The following is a 17,959-nucleotide window of genomic DNA, read 5'->3' as shown; positions in this document are numbered from 1 at the left end:
GATAGCGCCTAGCCCTCGCTGCTGAACATACAGTGGGTCCACACTGCGGCCTTTCGCCATGAATCACTAACTCTCCCCCGCTTGGGGTCCTGACCCGCACCAGCTGCTGCGCACAGTCTATCACCGCCCCATTAGGGCTCAACCAATCCATGCCAATAATCACCTTGTTCCCACGCAATGGACTGGGAACCAAGTCTACCAGGTAACGCTCCTCAAACAGTCGCAAGACGCAATCTCGAAACACCGTCGATGCTCGCACCGATCGATCATCGGCAATCTCTACCTCTAAAGGGCAATCTAACTCGCCTGAAGTCTCATGAAACCTCTTGCTAAGCGCAAGAGAAACGAACGATCGGGATGCACCCGAGTCGAACAATACCTGAACTGGGATGCTGTTCACATGGAACGATCCTAATGCATATACATACACACGAAGCACATATCAATATCATAACATCATAAAACAAAGATAGAAGGAAAGAATCATACCCATCACCACATCGGGTGCGGCGCGTGCCTCCTCGGTAGTCAGCTGGAACGCTCGGCTCCTCACCACCGGAGCCTCTGCCTTGCCCTGCTGGCCATCCGTGATCCGTAGGGTTGCTGGAGCTGGCGCCTTCACTGGTGCTGAAACTGTCAACTGGGGGCAATTGGCCTTCTTGTGGCCCCTCTGGTTGCAGTGGAAACACAGGAACTCTGATGTCTGAATAACTGCTGCAGGAGCAGTGCAATCCCTGGTGATGTGCCCAGACTTGCCGCACTTGTAGCAGCCTGATGATCCCATCCTGCACGCTCCCTCGTGCGACTTGCCGCATTTCTGGCAGCGTCCCCATCCCTGTTGGCCTTTCAGCCCCACATCTGATCCCTTGGGCTTCTTTCCCGAAGCCCCTCCTGTCTGACCCTCCTCTGACTTCCGTTTCCGGATATGCTCCAAATCTATCTCCCTCTCCCTCGCCCTGGCAATCATAGAGTCCAAGGTAGGGCAAGCCGAAAAGCTAACATGCTCCCGGATGTCAGCTCGAAGCATATCGTGATAACGAGTCCTCCTCATATCCTCGTCATCAGCATACTGGGGCACCAACAAAGCCCTCTCCCGGAACTTGGCGGTGATCTCCGCCATAGTCTCCGTCGTCTGTCTCATATCCAGAAAATCCCTGGCCAGCTGCTGAAGCTCGACAGCCGGTGCAAACTCTGCCCTGAACCTGGTCACAAAGTCCGACCAGGTCATAGCCTCGATAGCTGAGGCTCCCAACGAGTCACCTACTAACTCCTACCAATCTTGGGCTCGGTCCCGTAAACACCCTGCTGCATACCTCACCTTCGACCCCTCAGGGCAGAAGCTAATCAACTGTGCAGACTCGATGTCTGCAATCCATCGCCTGGCAACAATGGGGTCTTTTACCCCATGGAAATCCAGTGCACCACTTCCCCTGAAGTCCTTGAAGGATAGTGTGCGTGACCCCGACTGGCTAGATGCCAAATCACTCCTGAATGCCCGCAGGCGATCCTCCATCAACTCCATGATCCCTTCCTTGATCGACCCGAAGAGGATGGGGGTCGACTCAAGAATGCCTCTGGTGATCTCTGACGCGATGAACTCGCGTAGCCCCTCATCTACCGGCTCGGAACCTGATCCCGAACCTGACCCTTCTCCATAACCGCCATCGACCAGCCTCGATCGAAGTACCACCATTCTGCAATACATCACAACAATCATTAGATATACTGATGCTTCCTGAGGGATCACAGCTACTTACAAGTTCCCTGGTCTTGTCTTGGTCTTCCTTGGTTCGGGTATGGATCCTCTGCTTTCAGTAGTACGGCCCATACTACCTTCCACATCTATCCGTACCTTCTTCAAGGACTGCCTCGACTCCACCAGGTCCCTTACACTAAGGCTGGTTACTACTATACTCACCCCAGGCTCGCCCTAGAGAAAAATCTCCGGCTCTACTCGATCCAGTCCTCAGCTACTGCAGGCCTCCTTGTAATGCCAATTAGCCATCACCCGAACACCATCACCTGCGACGAGACTCAGATAATCCTTCGAGTGCCCGACTAGTCCCTACAACGGTTGGACTCAAATAAGAGCTGCGCAGTAGGATCAAATCCGGTACTCTAAGATTATTCAACTCTGATCACCTGTGATGTGACGTATTCGCCTAACGGCTAATTCCCATTATTCGGAGTCCCACGTAGCACGAAGCAAGCAGCATTCGAACAAGGGAAACGACTTCAAACAATTCCGCTCTCATTGAGAGAAACTGAACTAGCACACCATCCTAACTCATACTACCAGGCATACCCTAACAGGCTACCCTACTGTTGTCTGCTCTATACTAGCATGCAATTCACATATAGGTGGAACACATAAAGCAGGCACATAAGGCATCACTCCTAGATCCTTAGTCCTATTCTAGCATGTTGTTCTACAAAAGTTGATAAACATAACATAAACTTGTATGGGTACTTTGGGGAATACTTACTTGAGCTCGGTCGGTCGCGCACATCACACACACTTTGTTCTTCCTTAAGCTCTTTCTCCATTTAGAAAACATTTTCTTTAAAAAAATATATTTTAATCCCTCGATTTGAGTTCAGACACCCCCGAAGGTGAGTCCGAATCCCTCAAACCAGGGCTCTGATACCAACTTGTAACGACCCAATTTTTACGTCCGAAAATTTTGTTTTAAAACATTACTTTAGAAAACATTAACAATTAAAAACATTGTTTGATCACACAATAACACAACGTAAACCATGTTTTAAAAGCTAAACCATACAACCCATCAAAATATCAGAGTACAAATCCCAGTAAATCTCGTAAATGCGGAAACCAGAGTGTGTGCATGATGTGCCGCTACCGCGCCAGCTCTTTCCCCTTCGAAGAAGAGGTACCTGAAACCAAAACTATAAAACGTAATCACATAACATACGTAAATTGTCAGGCATATCTGGGTGCCCGACCTCCCCTTCGGTCCTTTCGACCGGATACTGCCTAGCATATCTGGGTGCTGGCCTCCCCTTCGGTCCTCTCGACCGGATACTGCCTAGCATATCTGGGTGCTGGCCTCCCCTTCGGTCCTCTCGACCAGATACTGGGGACTATTTCACCCCCTACTACTACCACATAACACATATATCGCATAGTCTATCTAGCATGGCTGGGCATGACCGCCCCTTCGGCCCTATCGACTGATATTCTGGGGGACTATCTCCCCCTACTGTCACTAACACATAACATAACACAGTAGTAGCAATCCTAGATGAATATCACAAAGACAATCATCTAATTACACATCTCCTACTGGTGGGCCGGCATTGTGGCCTTAGACCCACCGCTACTAGAAGGTAACTCACCTCAAAGTAGCTGTTGAACTGATCGGGAACTGACTAACTGTTGCTGCTGCTGCTCCGGAAATCCTCAGACTGCAATTCCCACAACATACTCAATCAAACACTGCTAACTGTCCTTTGGGTAAAATGACCATTTTACCCCTGGTCAAGCCCTAAGTCAAAGTCAGAGTCAACTTTCAGTTGACCCGACTCGCCGAGTTGGCTCTCCAACTCACCGAGTCCCTAACCAGACGATTATCCTGAGTCCGTGATTCTACTCGTCGAGTTAGGCTATGACTCGACGAGTTCTTCTTCTAAACTGACATTGAAGTTCTTCATCCTACTCGCCGAGTTGTATGAACAACTCATCGAGTTCATCTTTATCCGATGAACACTCATGCTTAGACTCGCCGAGTTGTATGAACAACTCGCCGAGTCTGTTCTTGATCTATGAAGATTGCCTTGGGCTCGCCGAGCTAGGCCATGACTCGCCGAGTCCTACCATGGGTGAGTTCAGCTTCCAACTCACCGAGTCACACCCTGTGACTCACTGCTCAAACTCGATACAGCAAAAAGGGACAAATTCGGTGACTCACGAGCAGACTCGCTGAGTCGCATGAACGACTCGCCGAGTCGTTGCCATGCACCCATTAATTACACCGATTTGTTCGATTCTAGTCCATGCCATTCATAGATCTGGGCTTCTAAGACATGAATCACACGTAAAGTTTCCAACTTTACGTGTAGATATTCACCAATATGGATTTTAGGGTTCAAAATGCCTCAAAAGGGTAGATCTAGGGTGAACAAGCCACATGGGTCCATAAAGCTAATAGATCTGAGCTTCTGGAGCTCAATCTTGCCTAGATCTAGAGGCCAATCAACTTATTACGAAACATTATGCACATACTAGCTTGGGGAATGCCTCAAGAATGTCTTAAATGAAACCTTAAGCATAGAAACAGGGGGAAAATGGGGTATACCTCAATGAAACTGCTGAAAGAACACAATGATGCTTGGATGGCTCTCCTTCCTCTTGATCTACTTCCCCTTCTTGCCTTAAAGCCTTCAAGAACACACACAAGGGCCTCAAACTCTCAAGGAACAAGCTTAGAATGAGGGTTGGGAGCTCTGGGGGTGAATGGGGGCTGGCATGGGGCGGATATGAGGTTTAAATAGGGTGCAAAACCCTGAAACGTAGGGTTTCATCCAATAGCGGTAACTCGCCGAGTCCAGGATATGGACTCGCCGAGTCGCCAACTTAAACGTGTCCTGGGCCTCGTCCCTACTCGGCGAGTCGGACCTATGACTCGCCGTGTCCAAGGCTAAAAATGGAAAATACTTAAATAAGATTTATATACCAGGAACCAGGTGCTACATATGGAGTTGATAGCATTTTCCCTAGCAACTCCCACTCTCGCTACCAGAAATAAAATCCGTAGACAATGTGGTAGCAACATTGCTATGGAACGACATTCCATAGCATGATCCATTGCAGATGAACAACAAAAATACGTTGTATAATGATCTTCCCAAACAAAATCACATTTATCTTGTAGTGACACCATATTCGTAATTCACTTATGAATAAAAAGTATGATTAGTTTTTTACAGTTTAAATATCATTTATATATAAAAATTACATATATATATATATATATATATATATATATATATATATATATATATATATATATATATATAGCTTATATCAGCTTTCGTCACATGTTATATTCATATATGAATAAAACTTGTATTTGGGTTTCTTACAAATTATATTCATATATGAAAAACACATTTATCATAATTTTGTTACAGTTTATTTGTTATTCATATATTAATAAGTAGTTCAAAATTTTAAAACATGTCGTCTTTTATTAATATACAACCTATTCATATTTGAATAACTAATGAACCGTCAAAAAAATCTAATAATTTTATTTATTTATATATGAATATAAAATATGACGACCACTAATACACATTTTATTAATATATAAATATAACATGTGACGAAAGTACTTTAGGTAAAAAGTTTATTACGAGTTGTATTTACATATGAATGATAGTTAAATTGTAAAAAAGTTAAATATACGTTTTATTCATAAATGTATAACGTATGTACTATAATAAAAATTTGATCGATTTTTATTCATTTATAAATAACGAGAGCCGAAACTTTAATTTTTTTTTTTTTTTTAAATTTTATCTTAAAACCATATCAATATGGATGTCTATTTACATAGAATAAAAAATTATGAATTTTGATATATTAAAATTAATTTTTTTGATAAAAATAGCTTTTTAAAAAAAAACAAAAAAAGAAATATGTTTTTGTGTATATTAATGTAATAATTAGCATGGTTTAACGTAACATGTTTGGTTTGAAAACAAATGTGTATCCGATATCTATTTCCGCAAGTACACTTAAGTGTTTTGGGCAAAAACATGTGTGACTAATAATGATTATCTGATTCTCAACTTTTTTTTTCTTAATTGAACGCTACTCTATTTCTCTCTCTCTCTCTCTCTCTCTCTCACACTATATATATACATACATACATACATACATACTAACTATTATGTGTCAAAATGCATAGATCTAGACCACCGGATGAATAGAATCAACAGTAATGATCTGAGAGTTTATGATATTAGAATATGGTAGCATATATCATATAATCACATAAATTTCAGCAAAATGGTAATTTAGTCAATTAATCTATTTTAAAAAAGGAAATTTTTGGATTTTAAGGGATCATTAATTCCTTTATTATTTAAAAATCTGAAAATTTTAAATTAATTCTAATTAAATTTTAATTTTATTTTTAATAATAACCGATTTTATTTTTTCAGAATGACAAAAAGTCAATGATAAACTAGTAAATATATCGAAAACAAACAAAAGTTCAGAAAGCAAAAATCAAAAAGGATATGTACGGAGACTCGATTTGCGGTTTTATTCTTGCAAAATATTATTTCATTCAAGATACTTTTTATATTAAATATGCTTAAAGAATTATACAACATATTATCAGGAATAATATTTTCTAAAGAATATGGATTAAATTTATTCTTAAAGATTAAAACTAAAAATGGTTAAAAAAGAAAAAAAAATCACAATCTAACAAAAACACTAATCCATTCTAAAAGAATATTATTCTTAAGAAACACTTTATATATTTTAGCATAATACATTTTGCAAGAATACACTTTAGTTCTCTATGTTTTTTTTCTCATTTTCCACATCAATATCAGTTTCTTCAAAACCTAAATCAAAAAAAAAAAAAAAAAAAAAAACATAACCAACTTTTAAATATTAAAAAATTCAGAGCATTCTAAAAGAATAACAACTATAAATTCTGATAGAATATAGTAGACATGAAACAATTGTAATCTCTAACAACATACATTACTAGTTATTCTGCTAGAATATATTATCGCTATTCTAATAACATGCATTACTCGTAATTATGCTAGAATGCATTACCAGTTAAACAAATATACTTGTTGTTAAAAAAATATTTTTACAAACATTTTGACAGAATGCATTTATATAAATAAATTATGACAGAATACACACAAATTTTAACTTATATTCTAACAGAATTTATAACATCCTTTTTTTTTTTAATTATAAAATAAAAACACCAAAATAACATAAGTACACATATTAACATCAATTCTAAAAGAATATTTCATTTCTATTTGTTGCTTAAACTTCAATTCCTTAAGAATTCTAACAAAATATTATCTACTTTACTTCCAACAGAATGTTTCCACACAAGTATAAACATGTTACCTTAACATATTCTGATAGAATCTTCCGAATAAATCAAACATATCAATAACTTGCCTCTTTTACACAACAACTCTCTTTTTGACATTATATCAAACATTTGGAAGATATGTTTTATTATCTACATTCAAAAAAACGCAAAAGTACAAGCAACATTAAAAAACATTGATAATGGAAAATTTTGACTATTGATTCTGATTCACTTACAAAATCATAACTAGTAGATAGAAAATTTTCAATATTTTATAAGGATTCAAGCCCTAAAACAGAATAAAACAGGTCCAATTCCATTATTGAATTCTCAGATTGGAATTTTGTAACATACAAACGAATTATGAAATAAATGAAAACTGAAAATAAAGGAAAGTAAAACCACACTTGGATTGAAGAAAGAGCAAATTCATATAGGCTAAGTTATGCTCTGGTGATGGAGAAATAAACCACACTTAGATAAGACAGATCCAATTCTATTATTGAATTCTCAATCAATGAAATCCAATTAATTTCAAACAAAGACAAAGTAGAAACCAAACCAATGGAGAATTGTACCTGACAGCTTGAAGACGACTCTGAAAAAACTGAACCTGATTATCGTGGAAGAGAGTAGTAGTTGGCGGTGGCCGAAGATTGGGAAGGAGGCGCTAAAGATGGAGATCGCAGCACGAGATGATGATGAGGTACCGTTCGACCTTTATCAATAATGACCGAGTCCAACAGTGAAGAGGGAGGAAGAAGAACGGAAAATGTTGATATGTTGTGAGGGATGATGATGAACGTGTCGGAGGGTTAATCAGGGGGAAGAATGTTTCTGAGGACGAACGAATGGAAGAAATCTGAAGGTTTGATTATTAGGTCAACATATTTATTTTGGTGATTTTAAATCAAATCCCACATTTATCTCAATTACCATAATTTTAGAGTCATGATTACTAATTTACCTTTATTAATTTACTTAATTATTAAATTATTGCAAAATTCTCATTGGTCTATACATGCATACAATAGTTGTAGGAAACATTTGAACCTAACTCTTATTAGTCTATATATATATATATATATATATATATATATATATATATATATATATATATATATAGTTCAAGTATTCTAGCTAATTATTGTGCGGATGTCTGGACAATGTTATTTTATGAGAATTACTAAGATGATAAGTTGTTTAGCAATATGAATACGTTCAACTTTACCAAAATATTATCATTTTCATACATTCTCGCTAATTATTATTTATTTTTGTTTTTACATATCATTTTTCACTCATTTTCATTCGAGAATACGACTCAATACTCATTTTAATAGAAATGAAAATAATAATAAGTGTATGATAACCTTATAAACGATTTAATTAGTAAGAATGTATGTTAATGATAATAGTTATATAAGAATGAACGTATTTATATTATTAAACAATATATTTTTTTTATTATTCTAAAAAAAATAGGGGTTATTTTGGGAAACTCTGCTAATTTTGTGAGTTTCTGTATATACATTGATATATCCTGATTACGTTGCATGATCTGTTTTAGGCAAATGTCTCCATATTAATATCAACTGGTGCATATTTTATCAATAGAAAAAGACCATGAGAAAAATAAATTAACAAAGAGAAGATGGTTATTGACTGGTATCAAAAGATAAGACTTCCAGGGACATTTATTGCATGTAAACCATTGAATCATGCATCCATTTTCCATACTTCTGCCTTATAAGACTATAAATATAACTTATTAGTGTTCTCATTGCTTACAACTTCTACCTTCAACTCACACCTCATCCTTATATATACACGTGCTCATGTTTCGTTCTTTCACATCTGAAAAGGAAGTAAAGAAAGAATCACAGAAAGCACGCGATACCGACGCTGAAAACCATACACAGACGTGTACTTGCATGGATAATATGTTTCGAAAGGTTTCAAACATGGTGTTCGGAGAAAAATTTCTGGGTAAGACCATCGTTAATGGGAAAGTGGTCTTGATGAAGAAGAATGTCCTCGATTTCAATGACTTGGGCGCGTCAGTTTTGGACCGAGCTCATGAGCTATTGGGCAAACATATCTCCATCCAATTCATAAGTGTGACTCATGCTGATCGTACATCCTCAGGTTTGATATACTCATCTTGTATAGCCATAAGTATTCATTACAAACACTGCCCCTATTTAGTTTTCTTTTCTTAACATCATAAAACTCATTGAATCCGTTGTAGTATACCGTAAAAACAAAAATTAAACAAGCAAACATACAAACACCGCCTCATATATATATATATATATATATATATATATATATATATATATATATATATATATATATACCCTTCGAAAATGTGAATTTTGCTAAAACCAAGTATTTGCTTCAATGAGACTGCAAGCGTTCTTAAAAATGCGAGTACAAAGAAAGGACAATAATCACATAGGCCAAACAGTGATTAAGCTGATAGTTCATGCATAAGGAATGGTTTAATTAGAAGCTGATTATTGCAAGGGCATCCATTTAATATGATATGGGAATATAATTACACAAATCCATTTTCTTTTATTGTTATTAGAAGATGGTATTCAATAAATTTAGAATCCAATGGCTATTAAACGGTTCAATGGAAAAAAAAAAAGTCTTTAATTTTTAAATATATAATCTAAACTAGTTTTAGTAATTTTCTATTGAAATTTGTAGAGTTCAAAGTATTATACAAAAACATAAAAAAAAATTAGAATTATATAAAATATAATAGAATAATATTACAATCCATTAAATTCTATAGAGTTTAATCTATTTCGGATGATTATTTATTATAAATAGCTCAAGGTTAGGGGTATTGCATGGCCTAAATAAATGGCTCAAAGTTAGGGGTATTGCATGGCCTAAATAAATGGGTTTCATATACCTAGGGTTTAGAAGCGGGTTTCATATGCTCTTTCACGTTTTTTTACATCAATTTATTAATAATAATTTTTTTCGTCTATATGTAAGTTACCACCAATATGTCATAAAGTTCACGTGACTAACATAGCGATACAACGAGGGGCTAATTAACGTTCATATGGTCATTCATTTTTATAAGATAAGAAAAAAAATGTCCATTTTTGTGTTAGTTAGGTACAAATGCTCACATAATTGTATATTCGAGGAACCATAAATTCTTGTAAAAAATATATATATACAATAAGTCGATCTTTGGTCTTTTTGTAATATGGTCCTTAATATAGATATTAATTTTATTAATTACCTTTACAAGTTGGGGATAACCACTTGGTTAACAATGTGTTTAACAACTATAGTTCTAAAAAATATTAATTAATTTGAATTAATTATCAGATACATTTCAATGCATTTAACTTTAGTGGTTACAATATTGGTCATTGTCCATATAAATATAATTAATAAGTATTGATATATATAACTAATACCTATTAAATCAAATGCAAGGCTTCTCAAGTTAGATGACGATAATGACCCGAGGATTATTTATTTGCAAAACGATCCATGTGCAAGATGATAATTTCCCAACTATATATAATGTAAAGCATGTGTTTTGTAATATGTTAACTACTCTTTGATGGCTTCTGTCGAATAGACGTTCTTACTCTGTCAATGTCAATGGCGGCTGTGGAGTTTCTATATAATATATGCGAAAGTTAAACCTAATCTATTTTTATAAGTGTACACATAAACCTGCTCCTCTCTTTTCAAGGAATTTTAATTCTTAGTATATACGACTTTTCATAATTATTGAAACCGACTTTCAATCAATTTGACTTCTTCCATGCATTAACACATGGTTTTAATAGCGATTTTGATAGGATTATTTTCAATGGAGCTCTGTTATTTTTTACAACACCTTTAGCTAGGCCTACCATCATAATAGATTATTATTGGCGTACAAGTAGAACAAGCTTAGAACTTTTTATCCAGAAGCTTGTTGATCACCTGCCAATTAAATACGTCTGATCATTGTGTTCCAATTTAAAGTTTGAACCATAGCTATTAAATAACTTTTAGGTATATATTATATATCCATAACTAAATAAAGAGTTGGTAATAAGTGGGTGGATAGTCGTGGGCAAGAACACGGCAGCTGATTGTAGAACAAGCCGAGAAGGCGGGCAATTCAAGAGGTCCTGATCAGTGATCACAAGGGGGCGGGGGTCCGCATGGGATGATGAAGGAGAGAATGCATGGTGATAACTCATAAGGGTTGTTTAATTCGTTTTTAATGTCAAATAAATATATATATAGTTTTGTAAGATTGAAAAACAATAGGTAAATAATTATAAGAACATTATAATAATTTATTACCAATATTTACATGAATCGCAAATTGTGAAAGTAATGTGATTAGAAAGAAAGAATACTAGCTATTCAGTTATAGAAAACAAATTATTTGTAGTAACTTTGTAACTTTGTTTTACAAACTATATCCAAATTAGCCCGACCATATATTCTTATCTAATATGTATGGAACAACACTTCATTTTAAGATCAAAAACCACTTTAAAGTCAATACCAAATAGTCCCAATTTATAGGACTTCACGTAATAATTACATATTACATAATTCTCACATTTTTATTTACAATGTTGTATGATCGAGAATTATTTTATCAAATATTAAATAATTTTTACAACTTTACCCATTCTAGTTATAATCTATTCCGAAAAATTACTTTCAACGTTTATTACTTCAATTTAATACTATATATATATATATATATATATATATATATATATATATATATATATATATATATATATATATATATATATATATATATATATATATATATATATTACCATAATAAGTGTATACATGCATCCTCAATAAATACGAACAGAGAACTTAATACATGGACCACAAGTGGGCTAATTAACAATCTAATGGGATATATATATATATATATATATATATATATATATATATATATATATAGAGAGAGAGAGAGAGAGAGAGAGAGGATTAAATTATTACAAGAACAAAAAGATTTGTAAAAATTTTAAAACTCCTAATCCTTTCATCATTTTTAAATACTAAGACCTTCAATATTAACGAAATACAACGTTTGAGCTATATGTAGGTTAAAAAAATTGACATTTTGTTTTTGAAAGTTGTTCCTATATAAGAATACATACATTTCTGTACACGTAGTGCATTTGACTCCTGATTCATATACGTATGTACATATTTGCGTCAGTAGTGCATACGCATGTTGACTTTTATATATATATATATATATATATATATATATATATATATATATATATATATATATATATATATAGAAAAGTCTAATATTTTTAACAAAAGTTGCACTTTAGCCCAAAGATTTTTTTTTAAACATAAATGTTTGACTTTATATATATATATATATATATATATATATATATATATATATATATATATATATATATATATATATATAAGTCTAATATTTTTAACAAAAGTTGCACTTTAGTTTAAAGATTTTTTTTGAACATAAATATCTTAGTTATTTGGAAAAACATGATGATATGTCATTTCTTGTTAAAAGAAAAAAAAAAGACATTTTTGTAAATTTGAGCCAAATGAAATAATTGGGGGATTAAAATGTTAATTTTCCAAATATATTAGGATTTTTCTAACAATTTTCTTTTATATATATATATATATATCGTTGTTGTAAAAATCAAGACTAGGTTTCGATCAATCTACCACAAGTCCTTAACTGCTACCTGACCGACTAGAAGCACCTAACGATTAATTTGTGTCTGCATAATATGCGGAACATTAGGAAACGATAATATTTTAACGTTTTGAAAGAATTAGCAATTTTGGGTTCTTGATTTAGGTGATGTCAGAGCAATGTCTAATGTAGAAATTTAAGTTTTATTGGTTTGTCTATGTTAAATTTATGAACTCCAAAATCTGTCTAATCATTTGTTTTCAAATCTTTGTAACTTTGTTGGTCGTCATTTTTTGAGAAATTGAAAATTTATTAATCGTGGTTTATAAAAAATTATGGATGAAGTTCTAAAAATTTTCATCTTGCATGGAAGATTCAAAATAAAAAAAAAATTCTCATGATTTTGGTCATAAAATTATGAAATTATCTTTGTTTTGGTCCTTGAAAAAGCTGAAGGATGCTTTTTTTTTTTTTTTTTTTTTTTTTTTTTTTTTTTTTTTATTTCCTTTTGATTATTTATTAATTAAAAATAAAAATAAAAGAATAGGAAATAACCCCACCCCACCCCCACCATTTGATTATTTTTTATATTTCATTTTGAGTATTTTTTATATTTCCTTTTGATTATTCATGATGTAGTTTCATTTAATCTAGAAATCATTGTCATCTTATGTTTTCCAACTAATTTTATAAACACATATCAAAACTTAACCAAAATAAAATAGGTTTTTTATTTAAATATCCACAACCCCTTAATGTACTGCGCAACTATTAAAGTACTTTTTAAATTAGTTAGAATACTATGCGAATAACATAGTTTCTATAAAATTTATCAAATTTAATATCTATAAAAGAACGTATTCGAAGGCAAGAGTGCCGAAACGAACATTTTTGAAAAAAAGTTATCACTATTGTTAATTGCATATGGACATATAGTTGAATTTTGACCAGTATTTGTGTCGTTTTATTTCAAAATTTGGGTTTCAATGGATTCAAGTTTATGCGCTTTCTGTCGCAGAAAAAGCATTGAGAGGTAAGCTTGGAAACCCTGCAATCTTGGAGAACTGGATTAGCTCCATTACCCCTCTCACAGCCGGTGAATCATCATACGAAGTCACATTTGATTGGGACGAAGAGATTGGACTACCAGGAGCTTTTCTTGTTAAAAATCTTCACCACAGTGAGTTTTACCTTATGACACTCACTCTCGAAAATGTACCTGGACATGGCAAAGTCCATTTTGTTTGTAACTCATGGGTTTATCCAGCCAAACGTTACACCAAAGATCGCATATTCTTCGCTAACAAGGTATAACAGTGCTCGCGTTTCATATATCTTTTCAAAGTTTGAGTTTTTACGACAACTCATGTAAAACAATGGCGCAGGCATATCTTCCTGGTGAGACACCTGCATTGCTTCTTCCTTACAGAGAAGAAGAGTTGGTGACATTGAGAGGAAATGGAACTGGGAAGCTTGAGGAATGGGAAAGGGTTTACGATTACGCATTGTATAATGATTTGGGAGATCCAGATGATGAGGATAAAGTGCGCCCAGTTATTGGAGGATCGTTAGAGTTTCCCTACCCTCGTAGGGGAAGAACAGGGAGATCACCTACTGAAATAGGTTAGTTAGAATCATATTTGTTCATGTGAGAGTTTGAAGTGATGATTGTATATATTTAAGTTATAGAAATGCTAAAATGGTTTTTTTGTTTTTGGGTTTTTAAAGATCCTAAAACTGAAAGCAGGCTTTTGCTTATTGAGAGTCTTCAGATGTATGTTCCAAGAGATGAGCGATTTGGACACTTGAAGAGGTCTGACTTTCTGGCTTATGGACTTGAAGCTGTCTTTAAGTTTCTTCTCCCGGAGTTTGAGGCTATAACTGATGACACTATAGATGAATTTGACTCGTTTGATGATGTCTTGAAGCTTTATAAGGGTGGGATTAAGCTTCCTAAAGGCCCTTTAAATGATAGGATTCGAGAAAACATCCCTTTACAGGTGTTCAAAGAACTTATTCGATCAGATGGTGAGGGACTTGCGAAATACTCAACACCAGAAGTCATCAAAGGTACCATTAATTAATTTCTTCATGTTCAAAATTAAATACACATGTGATTGATATTATCAAGTACCATAAAAAGAGGCAATGCGACATGTCTTATGATGATTCCAACATGTCATATGATGTTTCGACAGCTGACATGTCTGCTTGGAGCACTGATGAAGAGTTTGCAAGGGAAATGCTAGCTGGAGTCAACCCGGTTTCAATTCAACTTCTGAAAGTAAGCTCTTGATTCTTTTTAATTACATTGGTTCAAGAAAAGAAAAAAGTTAATATTTAAGTGAATTGTGTAACTTATTTTGGTTCTGAATTGATGTTTTTTAAATGCTTAAACTTTTTAGGAGTTCCCTCCAACAAGCAAGTTAGATGCCCAACTCTATGGTGACCAAAACAGTTCAATAAGATCACATCACATAGAGGAACATCTAGATGGTTTAGAAGTAAACGAGGTAATGTCACAATTTTGATTCCTCAATCTAATCAATTTATACTAGAGTTGAAACATTATTTATGTTCTTAACACAGATACTAAAAGCCAAAAGACTATTTATACTAGACCACCATGACCCATTGATGCCATACGTGAAGCGAATAAACTCAACATCGACTAAAATTTATGCCACAAGAACATTGCTCTTGTTACAAAAAGATGGAACGTTAAAACCAATAGCCATTGAGTTAAGCTTGCCTCATCCAGATGATGAAAAGCTTGGTGCTATAAGTAAAGTATGTACGCCATCTAAGCATGGAGTGGAAGCCGGAATTTGGAAGTTAGCTAAAACATATGTAGCTGTTAATGATTCTGGAGTTCATCAACTCATCAGTCACTGGTAAATTTACTTTAACACTCATAAATTACTTACCATGCATAGATTATAGTTCCTTCTAGGGAAAATGACTTACGAGCCCAACGAAGTTTCTAAACCGTTCAAAAAACCCCAATCATGTTTTGTCTGTTTAAAAAAACCTAACAAACTTAACATTTTGTCTAAAAAGCTCAATTAAGTTACACTTTCCTGAAAGTCAAATAACAGAAACAGATGAGGTGACTTATTACCGTATCGGAAAAATGACTTGTTAGACTAACAAAGTTTCCCAAACGTTTAAAAAACTACAATCATTTTTTGACTGTTTAAAACAAACCTAACGAACTTAAACAAACAAAATTAGGATTTTTTGAATGGTTTGGAACTTTGTTGGATTTTTAGACAAAATGTTAAGTTCGTTGGGTTTTTTTGAACAGATAAAATATGATTGAGTTTTTTTGAATGGTTTGAAAACTTAGTTGGGCTTTTAAGTCATTTTCCCTTCCTTCTACGGTTTTTACCAAGTTATTGATATGCAATGTGTACTTTGTAGGTTGAATACACATGCTGTTATTGAGCCGTTTGTGATAGCAACAAACAGGAAACTAAGTGTGCTTCATCCCATTAACAAGCTTCTCCATCCTCATTTCCGTGATACAATGAACATCAATTCAACAGCTAGGAATATCTTGATCAATAGTGGAGGTATTCTCGAGAGAACATTCTTTACTGGAAAATATTCAATTGAAATGTCTTCGAAGATATACAAGGATTGGGTGTTCCCCAACCAAGCTCTACCTATAGACCTCGTGTTGAGGTATGATATTCGTCTACTAATTTCTTGCAAAACATTACGTAAACTTTCAAAATCAATTTTTATCTTGTTTATAGTATGATAACATACTAATCGATGATTTTAATATAGGGGAATGGCAGTTGAGGATGAAAACTCTCTACATGGCCTTCGCTTAACTATTGAAGATTACCCTTACGCTGTAGATGGGTTAGAGATTTGGTCAGCCATTAAAACATGGGTTGAGGATTACTGTAGGTTTTACTACACGCAAGATGACATGGTGAAAAATGACACAGAACTCCAATCGTGGTGGAAGGAAGTTCGAGAGGAAGGACATGGAGACTTGAAAGACAAGACATGGTGGCCTAAATTAGAATCTGTTAAAGATGTGATTGATAATTGCACCATTATCATATGGGTGTCTTCTGCTCTTCATGCAGCTGTAAACTTCGGGCAATACCCTTATGGTGGTTTTCCACCTAATCGCCCGACTCTAAGTCGTAGGCTTTTGCCTGAACCTGAAACTCCTGAATATGATGAACTGAAAGAAGATCCACAGAAAGCTTTTCTGAAAACAGTTACTCCACAACTACAATCGCTTCTCAGTGTTACTTTGATAGAGATATTGTCACGACATACTTCAGATGAGATCTACCTTGGGCAAAGAGAGTGTCCTGAATGGACCATGGATGCTGAACCTTTGAAGGCATTCGAAAAATTTGGTAAGAAGTTGAAAGAAATTCAGGAAAGAATTGTGAATTTGAACAAAGATGAGAGGTTGATGAATAGATTTGGACCTGTAAAGATACCATACACCCTACTTTACCCAAGTAGTGAAGAGGGGCTTACTGGAAGGGGAATACCTAACAGTGTGTCAATATAAAACATATGTATATATGTCAGGCTGTTTATTAAGTGTCCTTGTGTATATTCCTTTGGACTACGTGACTAGCATGTAATAAATATGTAACAGATTTAAACTACTTTGATTGGTCTTTAAGATTGTAATGTATCGTTTTCTAAATAATGGAAAGTTTATTCTTCGGTGACATTGACATGTTGTAATCGATACATATATATTAAAGAGATTAGACTAATGGGATTGATTTTTCCACTGCAGTTTTTGGTTCATCCACCTAAATTTATATAAATTGTCAATTTTGCCCATCATTTAGATTTTTAGATATTACAAAGACAAGATATGTTTCTTACTTTTTTTTTTTTTACCCACATCCGGCGCTCCTCATTTACACATGTAGACTTGTAGAGTACTATTTTATATTTTATTTTATTATTTCTTTTACACCACAACTATATATATATATATATATATATATATATATATATATATATATATATATATATATATATATATATATATATATATAATAATTAAGTTTCTTAATATTTAACTTTTTCTATGAACTAAAGGATGTATCTTTATTTCAATACTTAAATTTCTTTTTTTCTTTTTTTTTTTTATACA

The 17,959-nt window shown here is 34.2% G+C and overlaps 1 protein-coding gene across 1 annotated transcript; it reads left to right on the top strand.

The window, feature by feature from the left end:
* Positions 1–8,821: 8,821 nt before the first annotated feature.
* Positions 8,822–17,524, top strand: LOC145014505 (putative linoleate 9S-lipoxygenase 5). Its single transcript, XM_078972887.1, has 9 exons — positions 8,822–9,254; positions 13,826–14,115; positions 14,193–14,430; positions 14,536–14,877; positions 15,006–15,091; positions 15,213–15,320; positions 15,397–15,701; positions 16,231–16,494; positions 16,603–17,524. The coding sequence occupies exons 1-9, from the start codon at positions 8,945–8,947 to the stop codon at positions 17,354–17,356; spliced, it is 2,697 nt and encodes an 898-aa protein (XP_078829013.1). The 5' UTR covers positions 8,822–8,944; the 3' UTR covers positions 17,357–17,524.
* Positions 17,525–17,959: the final 435 nt, after the last annotated feature.

The sequence above is a fragment of the Lactuca saligna genome, chromosome 9 (assembly GCF_052625555.1).
Source record: "Lactuca saligna cultivar CGN05327 chromosome 9, ASM5262555v1, whole genome shotgun sequence".
Classification (NCBI taxonomy): domain Eukaryota; kingdom Viridiplantae; phylum Streptophyta; class Magnoliopsida; order Asterales; family Asteraceae; genus Lactuca; species Lactuca saligna.
Note: the sequence above shows the minus strand (reverse complement) of the source record. Positions and strands in the feature narration are given on the sequence as shown.